At 37.8% G+C, this 14,003-nt stretch overlaps 1 protein-coding gene across 4 annotated transcripts in view; it reads right to left on the reverse strand.

Annotated features, from left to right (window-relative positions):
* Positions 1-1,209: 1,209 nt before the first annotated feature.
* The window catches only part of PPP3CA (protein phosphatase 3 catalytic subunit alpha), a 223,234-nt gene continuing 210,440 nt past the window's right edge, over positions 1,210-14,003 (reverse strand). For 2 of the 4 annotated variants that reach the window (XM_067468613.1, XM_060779164.2), the window contains 2 exons: positions 9,226-9,255; positions 1,210-2,964 (listed from right to left, as the gene is read on the reverse strand). In XM_067468613.1, the coding sequence (XP_067324714.1) occupies positions 2,768-2,964; positions 9,226-9,255 (227 nt within the window). In that variant the 3' untranslated portion in view covers positions 1,210-2,767. The remainder of the gene's footprint in view (positions 2,965-9,225; positions 9,256-14,003) is intronic. The other 2 variants (XM_067468615.1, XM_060779165.2) reach the window with 1 other exon arrangement.

A 14,003-nucleotide genomic window follows, 5' to 3' on the forward strand; every position in this document is an offset into this window, starting at 1 on the left:
ATTAAATATTTGAAAAGGTGACATACTGAGAAAAGGGCAAGCTAGTTTTCTGCTATTCTAGGGACTCAGGAATTGATACAAATGGCAGGAAATGAGATTTCACCAAAACATTTGGAAGAACTTCCTGACAGTTAGAGCTGTCTGACAGTGGAATATGCTGCCTTGGAGCGTGGTGGAGTCTCCTTCTCTGGACAGAGACTGGACGGCCATCTGCTGGAGAGCTTTGATTGTGTGTTCCTGCATAGCAGGAGGTTAGGCTGGATGGCCCGTGAGGTCTCTTCCAACTGCATGATCCTAGTCTGTCTAGGATTAACAACCTGATTTGTGAGCCAGCTTCACCTGTGCCTTGGGAAGTCATGCTTGGCCATGGTGGCCCATGCTCTTGCATAGACTACTGCAATGCACTATACGTGGGGTAGTCCAATATGTGGCTGCCAGATTTCTAACAGGAGCAGCATACAGGGAGCACACAACTCCCCTGTTGCGTCAGCTCCACTGGCTGCCGATTTGTTACCGGGCCCAATTTAAATTGCTGGTCTTGGTCTATAAAGCCCTAAATGGTTCTGGTCCAACTTACCTGTCTGAATGTATACCCTTGTATGAGCCTAGTAAAACTTTAAGACTGTCTGGAGAGGCTCTGCTCTTGGTCCCACCCCCTTTGCAAATGCAATTGGTGGGGATGAGAGACATAGCCTTCTCAGTGGTGGCCCCTCAGCTGTGGGACTCCCTCCCCAGCGACATGAGGCAGGCCTCATCCTTTCTAGTTTTTAGAAAAAAGTTAAAGACATGGCTTTGTACACAAGCGTTCAAAGAATAAGTGACTACGGGCTTTGACATGGTTTGAATATGAATTATGAACAAGGATCTTGGACTAATGGAACTATGCACTTTATATGTTTTAATCTGTTTACTGTTTTAATGTGTTTATTGACTAATTATTAACTGTTTTAATGGAGGGGGTATGTTATTGTTTTTACTATTGATTTTACCAGTATCGAATTGTTCTAGAGTTGTAAACTACCTTGAGTCCTGAAAGGGGGAGAAAGGTGGGGTATAAATGAAGTTAATATATAAATAAATAAATATAGCTCCCAGAGAACCAAATCGTATTGCAACCCTAGAATGAACAAAACACACAATCCAAGTCTTCTTTCTGGTGAGAATTAAAGACACATACTAGAATACTTCAGGCAGTTATTGAGAGGAGCCTTATATTCATGCACATTTTTATTGAGTAGTAATATAAAATGCTTTTTTCTCATTGTTACAAGTGCATGCTTTGATTGCCAACATTTCATAAGTCAAATTACAAAGGCAAGGCTGTAGGCTGTAGTGAATTACTTGGGCACTTATACAATTGTTAAAAAATATCAGTGGACTGCTTTGTTGGTTTTTTTCCTCTTCCTTTAAGAATGCACCAGTTGTAACCCGTAACTGATATACAAAGGGAAAAAAGTGAAAAAATTACACATTTTGTGGCACATGACAGAACGTAACAAAATGACTAAACCATCATGACATTAACAGTTATCATGCATTTAGTTTCACATGTAACTACAAACTTAGTTTTAATTTCACAAGGTTTGCTAAACATGCTAACCATCTATATGTGCACTGACAAGCTTATATTAAAAACTTTAAGAATACTCTCCCCCTTAGATTTTTCAAAGCTTTTTTTGATTACAAAATTTCAAAGGCATTAGCATTTTCTTTTTTTAGAGAATATAAAGTACGCCAGTATACATACATTTCCAGTATAAGTCAGACCACTAAGCGCATTACAGTCCCATACAGGCCTATACAGCCAATTTTTTTTCTTAAAAAACATGCATAGGCAGATTTTTACAGAATATAGATGCTTTCACTGCACTTAATATGGTGTCTTGTTCACTATACTTAAAAATGCACCACTCATAAATATTTAAATTCAGCAAGCCACAACCAAGACTTGATTTTTACCCAAAAAAATCCTAAATATAAACAGCAAAAAAGGAAAAGAAAAGAAAGAAAAGAAAAGAAGGGTATCATTATTCCAGTTTTTTTTTGTCCTTAAAAACGTAAAAGAAAAAAAATAATAAAGAATTATCACTGCCAAATTAATTAAGGTAAATGTTATCTTTAAAGAAGGGCATTCAAGCACACTAAAGAAACCTGAGGTAAGCATAATCTGTACAAAATTAAACTGTCCTTTTTTGGCATTTTTAAACAAATTTTGCAACATTCTTTTTTTATTTTTATATATATTTTTAAGATAGCCTAATTTTTTTAAGATAGCCATTGTCTGACATGAGTAGCAAAACATTATCAATAAATAGTCTCCTTATTTAGTTTGTACATCACTTTTGTTAAAAATGTTTTCGATGTTGTCCATGTTTAGTGCTGCAACTGTAAACGTACAATAGTTAGTAAGAAATCAGACAAAGTTGTCATGTCCAGTAACATAATAAAAGGCCTTTCAGTTAACATATCTAGAAGTTTCCAATGCAGTAGGAAAACATGTTCATTCCCCTAACTTTGCAATATATACCAGCATTAGCTTTCATTTAGCTTTTCTACAAGCATTTTAAAGGCATATCCAAGGAGGTCTTTAACCCCCAACCCCCCACCCACCAAAATAAAGTTTACTATCTCTTCTTAGATGATATTGTAAACTGAATCCAACACCTGGCCCCCGTAAGCTATCATCAGAGGCAAGAACATCCAACTGCTGATGAGCAGCAACCCCATCATGCCCTGCAGCTCATAAACAAAAATACATCAGAAATGGTCACTGAATATTGCTGCTATTACTGCCATTACTGTCAGTGCCATTAGTCTCTGAGGAGATTGCCTTGTTGATGGAGTTCAGGTTGGCATCTGATGGCATGGCATCTCTGCGGGGAGGCATCCGCTCATTGATCCGGTCCAAGCCTTTGGCCTCTTCAAAGCTCGTGATCTTGTGCTGCGGCGAGAATCCTTTGATGGCTACATGGGAAATGGGAGGGAGGGGGGAGGAAACAAAACAAAACAAAAAAACAAAAACAACAAAAAGGGAAAAGAAAGTGAATGGCGACACGAAGGGACAGCCTTTGGACAGTTTTATCGAACAGTCAACTGAGTGGGGAGATTCCTTTGTAGTGACGAAAATAAAATGACAATGCAATCAAAAGCTTCCAGAAGTATTTGAAAACAGCTAGAAAGTAAAAAAGCCAATGTCTTATGAGCAGTTAAGATACCTCCAATAAAATTCAGTCCTCTGCTTTTTTATACTGCAGTTTTGGGAACAAGGTAATGTTCTTTTTCACAACACACACACACACACACACAAAGAATAGAAGCAACTGGCATGTGTTATCTTCAAAGTCTAAGGGCCAAAAGTCACCTTTTTTGTTTGAGGAAAGGAAGTTCTTATTGCAATTTCATGCACTTAAAATGTTTGCTTTCATGAGCAATGCAGAGGTAGTTGTGCAGACCATAAAAAATTCACAAATCTTATGTTGCAATAGTACTTTTGGAAGAAAATGCCTGTCAAATGGATTTTAGGTAGTAAGTGCCTAATTGCCTCATAGCCTTTAGGTTTGGGTGGAACAGACAAAATCTGGCAGCACAGCAGCTGTCAAGGACTTCATATAAAAACATGGAATTTTCCAATATATAGCTTGCCTAGGAACTTTTGTGACTGTTTACAGCCATATTCACTGCTGAACTAAGCTTTTGAAGAAACAAGTACTGTATATAAAAGGTAAAGGTTTCCCCTTGACATTAAGTCCAGTCATATCTGACTCTGGGGGGTAGTGCTCACCTCCGGTTCTAAGCCAAAGAGCCAGCATTGTCCATAGACATCTCCTAGGTCATATGGCCAGCATGACTGCATGGAGTGCTGTTACCTTCCCACCAAAGCAGTACCTATTGATCTACTCACATTTGCATGTTTTAAAACTGCTAGGTTGGCAGAAGCTGGGGTAACAGTGGAAGCTTACTCCTCTCCCTGGATTCGAACCACTGACCTTTTGGTTAGCAAGTTCAGCAGCCCTGCAGTTTAACCTGCTGTGCCACTAGGGATTCCAGTACTGTATATACTCATGTATAAGAGAAGAAATCTTGGTCAAAAATGTGACACTAAAAATGTAGGTCAGCTTATCCATGGGTCAATGTAAATACTGCATTTAGCATTTTTTTTTAGCAGAGTGGTGAAAGACAAGAGCTTGATCCATCTTCTTGTTGTTGTTCATTCAGTCATTTCTTACTCTTTGTGACTTCATGGACCAGTCCACGCCAGAGCTCCCTGTCAGTAGTCACCACCCCCAGCTCCTTCAAGGTCAATCCAGTCACTTCAAGGATACCATCCATCCATCTTGCCCTTGGTTGGCCCCTCTTCCTTTTTCCTTCCATTTCCCCCAGCATAATTGTCTTCTCTAAGCTTTCCTTTCTTCTCATGACGTGGCCAAAGTACTTCATCTTGGCCTCTACTATTCTTCCCTCCAATGAGCAGTCAGGCTTTATTTCTTGAAATATGGACTGGTTGGATCTTCTCGCTGTCCAAGGCACTCTCAGAACTTTCCTCCAGCACCACAGTTCACAAGCATCTATCTTTCTTCGCTCAGCCTTTCCTTTGTCAAAATCCAGAATTTTGGTACCCAAACCTGCTTTCTACATGAAGTTGACTTATCCATGAGTATATACAGTATTGTTATCTAGAGAAAATTATCAGATAATCACGTGAAAGATGAAAGGTTTTTTTAAAAAAAGACCAGGGATACTTGAAAAATGAGTTCTACATCTTTGCAAGGGCATTGGGCAGTTAGCGAGAATTAAGTGACCAGGACTGTGCTAATAAGTCTCACAGCCATTTGGACATTTTCCCTGCTGAACCTAGTCATGATGAAATGCTACATCAGAATACAAATTAATCACAATAGAGCTTCTTCTTTTATTAGGATTTGGTAACTTGTTTTAAAGCTTAAGTAAGAATCTTAGTTAAAAAAGCATAATTTGGATTTCTGAATGTGATTACTGATGCAACATTACACCATGGTCAAGGTAGGGACAGAAACTTCATGTATTCTAAAAAGGAAGAGGATGGGGATAAGTAGGATTTTATTGAACAGTCTGTTCCTTTAATCATGGTAAAGAGGCTGTTCCCATTATGAAGGCACCTGTACAGGGAATTTAAGTGGTTTTATAATTTGAGGAAACTCTTAAAATGAATGAGACAGAAAGCCCTCACTGTCTTCACTACGGGGGAAATGATCATACACTACTCAGGAACAATAACCTTCTCTGTCAGCCCTAAAGCACTACACAATAATCTGGTTAAACTGCAATAATTCAGTGTGACATGGACTTTGAATACCATTCCTTTGGCATATTTGCCCTTCTTAACTTTGAAAGTGTAAGAAAACAGGAGCCAGTAACCGAATTTAAAAGTCAACAAACCTGCCCTTCAACAATGACATTAAGAGTCCCACAATTTCTCTTACTGGGCATTTTTTCAAAAAGCCTCAGTGAGATGCTTCCTCCCCTACCAGCAGGGCCTGATACAATGCTATCCATTATGGGATTTATTTTAGAAAGTGTATAAAACACAAACATGGGTGATGTCACTTTGGGTGACAGTCCATTAACAAAGTTTTCAGTAATTTACTGACACTACCCTCACTGAATTTGTTATAATTTCTCTATCAAGAGGTTTGATCTCCACTGAGAAAGTGTAACTCATTCTGAAACCTGTAATATGTTAACATTTTATCTTAAAGGCATTTTTTTTAGTACAACTTGAGTTGACTTTTGTGGCAAGTCCATCTTCTCTTATGTTGACACTGTACTATCTACTATGCCTATTATGGACAACTACTGATGACTGATCCGCTTTACCAAGTGATGATATTTTCTTTTCTTCTTTGTTTTAAAAAATAATTCATAGCTATATGGAATCTACTGCATGTTGGGCCATCTGAAGAACATATCAAAATTAAAACAATTAGTTAGTGAAAAATATAGCAGTTCATCAGTGGATTGGATCCAAGGTCTGAGTGAAAAAGAACTAGCCATTGGTGCAATTTCATAACAACTTGCACCAGAATTCACACAGTGCTTTACTAAAGTGCTTCTGCCACTAGAAGCAGAAGAATTTACAGTTGGCCATCCACATTTGAGAGTTTCACATTTGCTGATTTCATTATTTGCAGATATGATTAATATTGTTTCTCTAGAAATCACTAGGTTTTCTAGTGAAATTCTATAGTCAACAACCAGCCATAGAATCAAGTTGGCCATAGAATCATGCTGGAAAATCTAGACCAGTGGTTCCCAACCTGTGGTCCATAGACCACCAGTGGATCTCAAGAACTAAAATATGGTCCACAGCCTCACCATTACTACTTACTTGTAGTACGGATAATAGCATAGTGCTACCAATTTTTTTTCTTGGTGTCTCAATTTTTAGGCCTGTTTCCGGGGTTATTTTGGGTGCCGATTCAGAAGATTGCATTGGATAGACCACATAAGCTCTAAATTATTAAATGAGTTGCCTTTGGGCTGAGAGAGGCGGCATAGAAATGCAGTAAGTAAGTAAGTAAATAAATAAATAAATAAATATGGTTTTATGTGGGTGAGCAGATGGCAACTATTGGACGGCATATGTTCTGTATCAGAAATTAGAGCTGATGTGGTATATCCAATACAATTTTCTGAACTAGCACCCCAAATAATCAAACCAAATCTAAAGTTGACCAAAAACTGATTTGTACCCATTTTGTCACTAATGTTGGACAGTGGTCCCTGGTCAAAGTGGTCCCTGGTAAAAAAAAAAAAAGGGGGGGGGAGCCACTGATCTAGACATTCTTAGAGAGATGTTATCTCAGGTTAAAAAAAGTACTTTTTAATTAATTTTAAATAATTGCTGGGACCCTGTGACCTTTAACTCCAGCGAATGTGGAGAATTTGTAGTTACATGGGGTTCCATTTTCCTTTGCACAAGATTCTAGCACAAGGTTAATCTGGCCTTAAAAAAATTAATCATTTGTTTAATTGTATTTCAATGTTTTAAACTATCTTGTTTTAGTCCTCTGTGTGTTGGGAGTCAGGATGATGTAGTAGTTTCAATGTTGGACTACAACTTTGGAAACCAGGATCCCAATCCCTGCAAGGGCATGGTAACTCACTGGTGACCTCATACAAGCCAGCTCTTTAAGCCTGAGAGGAAGGCAAGGGCAATCTCCTTTTGAACAGACGGTGTCATGAAAGCCACATGAAAGATTCACCTTAGGATCACCATAAGTTGGTAATGATTTGAAGGCACAAAACAATAACAAGAAGCTGTACTGGACTCCATGCTGGTAAAAAGATGATATATTCGTAAAGAAAGACATCTTCGTCATGAAGAAGAGACATTTTGGATCCAACCCAATGTAGGACTGCTTCAGATAGCTTAATTTGTTCTGGAACATTCTGTAGAGCAAACTCACTCTTGGTTGTCTGGAACTGCCCTTCCTCACATGTAAACCAACATTAAGTCCTCCACCCATTCCTAACCAGGTTTCACCAAACCTTTATAGCTCAGATGAGGCTAAATGAAGACGCATACCATATATCCAACCTGCCTTTACATCAGTGCTGCCAATTCATACCTAGTCTCTTCAAACGGGTGTAAAATGAAGGGTAAGTTCAAGTGTAATGTGGACTGACTTTGGCAGGACATTCTGCTGCAGCTGGAGGTGTAAACATTAGTCTCCCTTAAAGGCATGAACAGGACCCCAGTGAAGCTAGTCATGTAACCAAAATCTTCAGTAGATTTCTCAAAGGAGAAAATATTTTAAATAAATAAATAAAATACCATAAATTAAATTAAAGTAAAAAAAGAAATTAATTGTTTAGAAACCAAATATTCGATCACAGTACAACATAATGATAAAGAGAAATTTAACTCGAAGAACACATATTCCCAGAATGGGCTGCATAAATGTTAAACCCGGTGTCAAGCAGACACAGTTATATACCATCGTGTTGAAGAAAGTGCTCTGCCGCAGTTGCTGGTCAGACAATGATTATTAGCAGTTTACATTGAGGTAATACTAAAAAAACACAACACAGTCACAGAAATCACAGGAAAAGAAACAGCCAAACTGTCAACAAGAATGCACACTGCAGAGTAGTTTGCCAACAGGAATAGAGGATTCCAACGTAAATAGCAGCTCGCTCACTGCTATTTAGAAAGCAGTTGTATTTTCTCTTACTTCTTTATAAGAATTTTTCTGCTACTGTAACAAAAAGGATTTTTATTCAAAAATAGACAGAAGGAGCCAAAATGGCACTCTTACTCCTTGCCAAAAGAACTAGTAGCTAATTATTTTTTTTAGAATTATTGTTATTATTCTTTTTGGAAAAACTCACATTTTAGGGGGGCAAGAATAAAATACAACTGAAGATTTTTGTTTGTTGTTTTGTTTTAAAGGGGAACTTATGAGAGTCTTCTTGCAAAACAATTTGAATGCTTAATTGTATCATCACATACATAAATATTAAAAGATAAAGAGTTTGGTTGATGTCTTAGCTTAACTTGCTTGAATTGCTTAGGAATGGAGAGAAAAGAATCCTTGAAAAAGGCAGCTGGACATTTCAAATAGTTTTGAGAGCAATTCATGTTTTATCAGCAGTCATTTAGAAAATAGTGGTGGTACTAAAATCAATGTTACAGAAGTTCCCAATGTTTGCAGAAAAAAATGCATCCTGCTGTCATGATTTTAATTTTCCCCTGACCTGGAGGGGACATTTTAAAATATTCTGAACTAGAGTGAAGACTCAATAAAAATAAGTTTCGTTAGGGACCTCACTTAAGGGAGAACATTTAACTCGATGAAGTCACATTTTTTTTCCAATTTTGAGATCTAGTTGAAGATGACGTGAAGAACGTGCCCCCCATCCTGGGAAATGGGTTCTTGTCAAATGGCTTTTACTGAAGAGCTGCCATGGCCACTTTGACTCGAGAGGCGAGATACGATTCGGCACTTTTAAGCTTCAAGGACACAGATCGGAACATCGTTGCCACTTTAAGAAACAACACCAACAACAAAAGAAACACTTTCCCCTTTAAAGCAAGTAAACTTAGGTTAATACTGAGCCACGGTTGTTAGCTCAACACCCACACACTCTATACAAGCTACAGCAAAAAAAGAAAAGAAAAATGAATACACCCAGCAGAGCCCTTATCTGTTGCAAAAACAACAGAAAGGGGTCTGGCCAATTTACCTTCATCAGCCTCAATAGCCTCAACAGTAGCTGAAGAGAAGAAAGGGGTAGCAAAACGAATGAGAAAAATGAGCAGAGGATTTCACTCTAAGAACAAGTCAGTGAATAGCAAAGGAGCTAGTACACTTAAAGGTTACTGTAAGTGCTGGATTTTGACACAGAAGACAACACAGAATGCTACACACAAAACAGACACAAGTGTTGTAACTTGCAAGCAATAGATTTCTTTTTTATTGTTTGGTGGTGGTGGGGGAGATGAAATATAATTGTTTCCTCTAACATAAACATTGCCACACTGATTATATTCCTAGGGGGTTATTGGTGTTCAGCGTCTTGTAGTACCTTAAGGACTGACACATTTTATATGGCCACGGATGAAACCAAATAAAACTGAACAGTCTTTAAGGTATCATCAAGGCTTTTTGGTTAGTAAAACAAAATTCAATTTTAACTTTAATTTACCTGTACCTTATTGCCCATCAGCCTACAGTGTTAATAGGATTAAGCACACATGCAGCATTGAATGGGGCAAGTTAGTCTGAGGAATGCACAATAGTGTGAGGCTAAGCCAGCGAAGCAACCCTGACCAATAATGAACACCACAATATTAGAGTATTTCCTGTGGTCAGTATACGGGCAATAGCATTGTCTTGGAAAAAGAGCTGTTCATGATTTTTCCTCCATTTCTTTTTAAAATGCAGGCACACATGAAAAAAGAATTACGAAATTTGCAGGGTGTTCAAAGACAGTGTTCAATTTTACCCATCACACACCATTTTCATATTATTTTTAAAGTGTAACACTAAAAAAGCTGATCTTAACTGAAGTTGTTTATTTTTTTTTTAAAAAAAACCAAACAACCAAATCTAGATTCATTTTAAAATTTTGGCAAAACAATGACATGTTTCATAATTGCTTGGTAAGATAGCATGGATATCAAACCACAGTAGCCTTCTGAATTGGTTTTAAGGGGAATTTGCAAGCAGAACTTAATATTAGAAATGTTTTACATTTTATATCAAATTCTCTTTGGCAGCCAGATCCATCTAAATTATGAGTTGAGAATGGCAGCATGGAAGAGTATCCTGCCCGTAAAGAAAAAAGATGGAACAAGAGCTATCCAATTTAGGTTATTACATTTTTTTGCAGTTACAATGTTGAATATGGAGATCAGTGGAATCTCATTAAGTGTCATCTTGTGTCAAAGACAAGTTCCCCCATGGAATCTATAGCCCTCAGGTGTGGCAAATAAGAGAACTTAACAACCAAACTAAACTAAATATGTGTAATAAATATGGAAGAGAGGGAAACAATAGAAAATAAGATGAGTGACAGGAATCCAAATCAGCATGGATACGGTGAAAATAATGGCCACTAGGAATGTACACATTTCACAGAATATATTGATCATATTTTCTGTTAATACATAGAGCAGTGAGAAAAATGTGCTTAACAGAAAGTATGTAGATTTCAGTATATTTGGTGAACGGTGCAAGGTGTTATCTAATGAACTGTGTATAGTAATGTTTCACTAAGCTACAACACTGCAGTATGAGGAGCTTTGCCAACACCCAGTTTAGTAAGACTTTTGGATACTGTCACCAAAGTGCTTTCTAGTTACTGGGTCAACTGCAGAGCATCTGTTGGACTGAATTTTATCAAAACCAAGGGACTCATGATGAAGACCTTCTAATATATGCATCAAAAAATTCCTTGAGTGTGACAAAAGTACATGGGTTATCATACTGCAGCATTTACAAAGCAGAACATTACCATGTGTGTAACACACAAGCCACCAAAAAGAGAGTTTACCACAGAATACCTGAATCTTCTAGATAAGAGAAAAAGAGACAGAAAAGGGAAAAATACAGGGAAGAAACTCCAAGGAAGAAACGGAAAGTTAGAGGCTGAGACTGAGTTATTGAAAAGGCGAATGTCCATGTCTCACGTGCATGGGTGCATGAAGTATATGTTATACAGTAGTACACACAGATAACAGGGTACAGTTCATACATTAAAATACTTGATTGTGGCTCCTCTTTTCAAAAGGAATACTCTACTAGCTATAACTCTGTAGCATCACTTTTACAAAACATGACTTGAAGCCATGAACTGACTGGAGAAAGTGCTTCTGTGTTTTCCTAAATAACAAAGCCACCATTAACAAGTTTTTCCCTTCAGGTTTATTCAAGTAAATTTTGAATTTATCATGCATAAGTTAAGTTTTTTTTTCTAGAATGGCTCCCAGAAAAAAACTGAATTCCCATTACAGAATATCAGTTTTGTAGTTCTTTGTGAACCAATGACGATATTTTTTTTATTAGTCAAACTAAGAGTTTGGTGCATTGCCCTACTCAGCTGACCCTACTGTATACATGTATGTGATCTGTTATACTTCTAATGCCCATTAACTCCCTTTCTGTGTATATGTACTGTTTGTGTCCGGGTTTATTGTCCAACTGCATCTCCTTGTATAGACCATATCATGCACTGCAGTCAGTGGAAGAGGCCCTGCTCTCGGTTCCACCCCCGTCACAAGTACAGTTGATGGGAATGAGAGAGGGAGCCTTCTCCATGATCACTCTTCATCTCTGGAACTCCCTCTCCAAATAAATAAAAATGGCCTCCACCCTCCTCTCCTTTTAAGAAATCTCTATGGAGAGGAGGACAACTAGGACACTCTAGATCAATTGGAATGTTGACTGACCTACTTGTACCTCGTGGCCACTTGGGTACACTTCAAGAACAACTAGAATCAGCCAATTCGGTGATGTGTTTTAATATTTTATATTGTTTTATACTGGTTTTATTATATTATGTACATTTATGCTTTTCTTATTGTGGGCACTGTGCTATCCTGGTTGTTAGCTGCCCTGAGTCCTTCTGTGGAGGTGAGATAGGACGGGATATAAATGCCCTAAATAAATAAATACATTCCATTTATTTTAATTGTGTGTTTTTTTCATTTGAGATGTTTTAATGTTGATTACTGTAACCTGTTTCTATGTGATTATTTGCATCTTGTTTTTCATTTTGACATCAGTTTTTTATACAATAAGTTCACTGTCATTATTGTGTTTATTATATTGCATTGTGTAATTTTAAAAAAATATTTGTCTGGGCATTGAATGTTTGCCTTTTTGCGTTGTAAACTGACCTGAATTTCCTCTAGGAGAGAGGGCAGTCTATAAATAAAGTATTATTATTATTATTATTATTATTATTATTATTATTTTATAGACATATTTGTAAGGAAGGCATATCAGAAGTATTCCTAACATTTGAACACACCTTCCTCTATGTGCGAAGCACAATTCTCCACCATTTCTTCTGATGACTAACACTGCTGGGAGATCTCCCCATATGAAATGGGAGAATCCTCTTATATGATGAGAAGCAGTACTCTTACAGGGAAACAGTCATTTTCTCACTTTCATCAACTCACAGTCATAACAGTCTGTCAACTAGAATATTTGGGAGGCTGAATGGGAATTTGTTCCAAATTTTGTTTGTTACCTGGAATTGGGGTATGGAGGGTTGCAGGTTAAGGAGATGGATACGTAGTGGAAGGTTTTGTGAGATCACTGGTTACTGTTATTGAGATTATTTTGTGTAACTATTTTTAACTGACTAAATCCACTGACATTCTGTTGCATGTTGTGCTCAATGCTTGCAATGCAGTACAAGCAAATATGGTCATAAAGCACAGCTGGAGCACTACAGTTGCATTGCAGCATAAGCAAAGGGATCCCTTGTTAAGTTTCATTAAGTAACTTAATTAGGCTGCTGATATTGAAAAAGGAATTGAGCATAAGTAATTCATTATCTGTGACTAGTTACTTCTACATTCTTCAGTGGTAGACCTACTTATGAGTAGAAGTTGGAGAGGATTAGTTGTGAGCCATGCACATTATTTGTTCAAAATTAATGGTATGAATTCAGCTGCAGTGGCATGTTTTTGAAAAACAAAGTCTCCAGGACCCTATTTTATATAAATAAAATTTCTCTCTATTAGTCAATCTGTTATTGCCTTCTATGAAAATGGCTTGTCAGAGGGATTGTCTGGGCTGATCTGACTGCATATGGAAATGGACATCCAATTGTTTTTTTCACTCAGATCAAGCATTATGTTTGGTGGCAGGCTACCTCAAGATCATCTGGAACTGATGTGCAATGTGAGGAATGGTCTAGGACCCAAACAGATAAGCATTTACTCTCCATTTACTCTCTCTGTCCTTCCCTCTCTCATTCTATTTGAGTACCATATAAGCCAGAATGGGCAACTATGTGTGACCAATCCCTCACAACTCTTTCATTGCAGGTTACCCAATAAACCCAAATACCCAAGTTTTCTTCTGCCAATACCCTCAAAATGGTGACAGGAAGAGACAGTATTTGAAGGTGCATCTCTTCCAGTTGCCATTCTGAAAGTGGCTGCAGAAGGAAACACAGATATATGGGAGAGTACACTTTCTGGGATGCTTATGAGAAGAGGAGTGGAGGGGGGGGGGGGAGAGACTTTGTGTAATTAGTGCCCGGCTCTAAGGACTGCAAAAGTGGGACATGGGACTTATGTGGTTTAGGAGCCACACTCTGCATACTCATGTTATAAGCTGATGCAAGTCTCTGTTCAGTTCCCCATGGAGGGGTGCCCACTAGTTGTGGCTATTATATGGCCTAATTTCACCCTAACTTGTTTGGGCAAAGGAGGAGCATAGTTGTGTATTCATGTTTTCTCTTTTGACACAAGGCAGTGTAGTCCTGGAGAACTAGAATGA

The sequence above is a fragment of the Anolis sagrei genome, chromosome 5, assembly GCF_037176765.1.
Source record: "Anolis sagrei isolate rAnoSag1 chromosome 5, rAnoSag1.mat, whole genome shotgun sequence".
Classification (NCBI taxonomy): Eukaryota; Metazoa; Chordata; class Lepidosauria; order Squamata; family Dactyloidae; genus Anolis; species Anolis sagrei.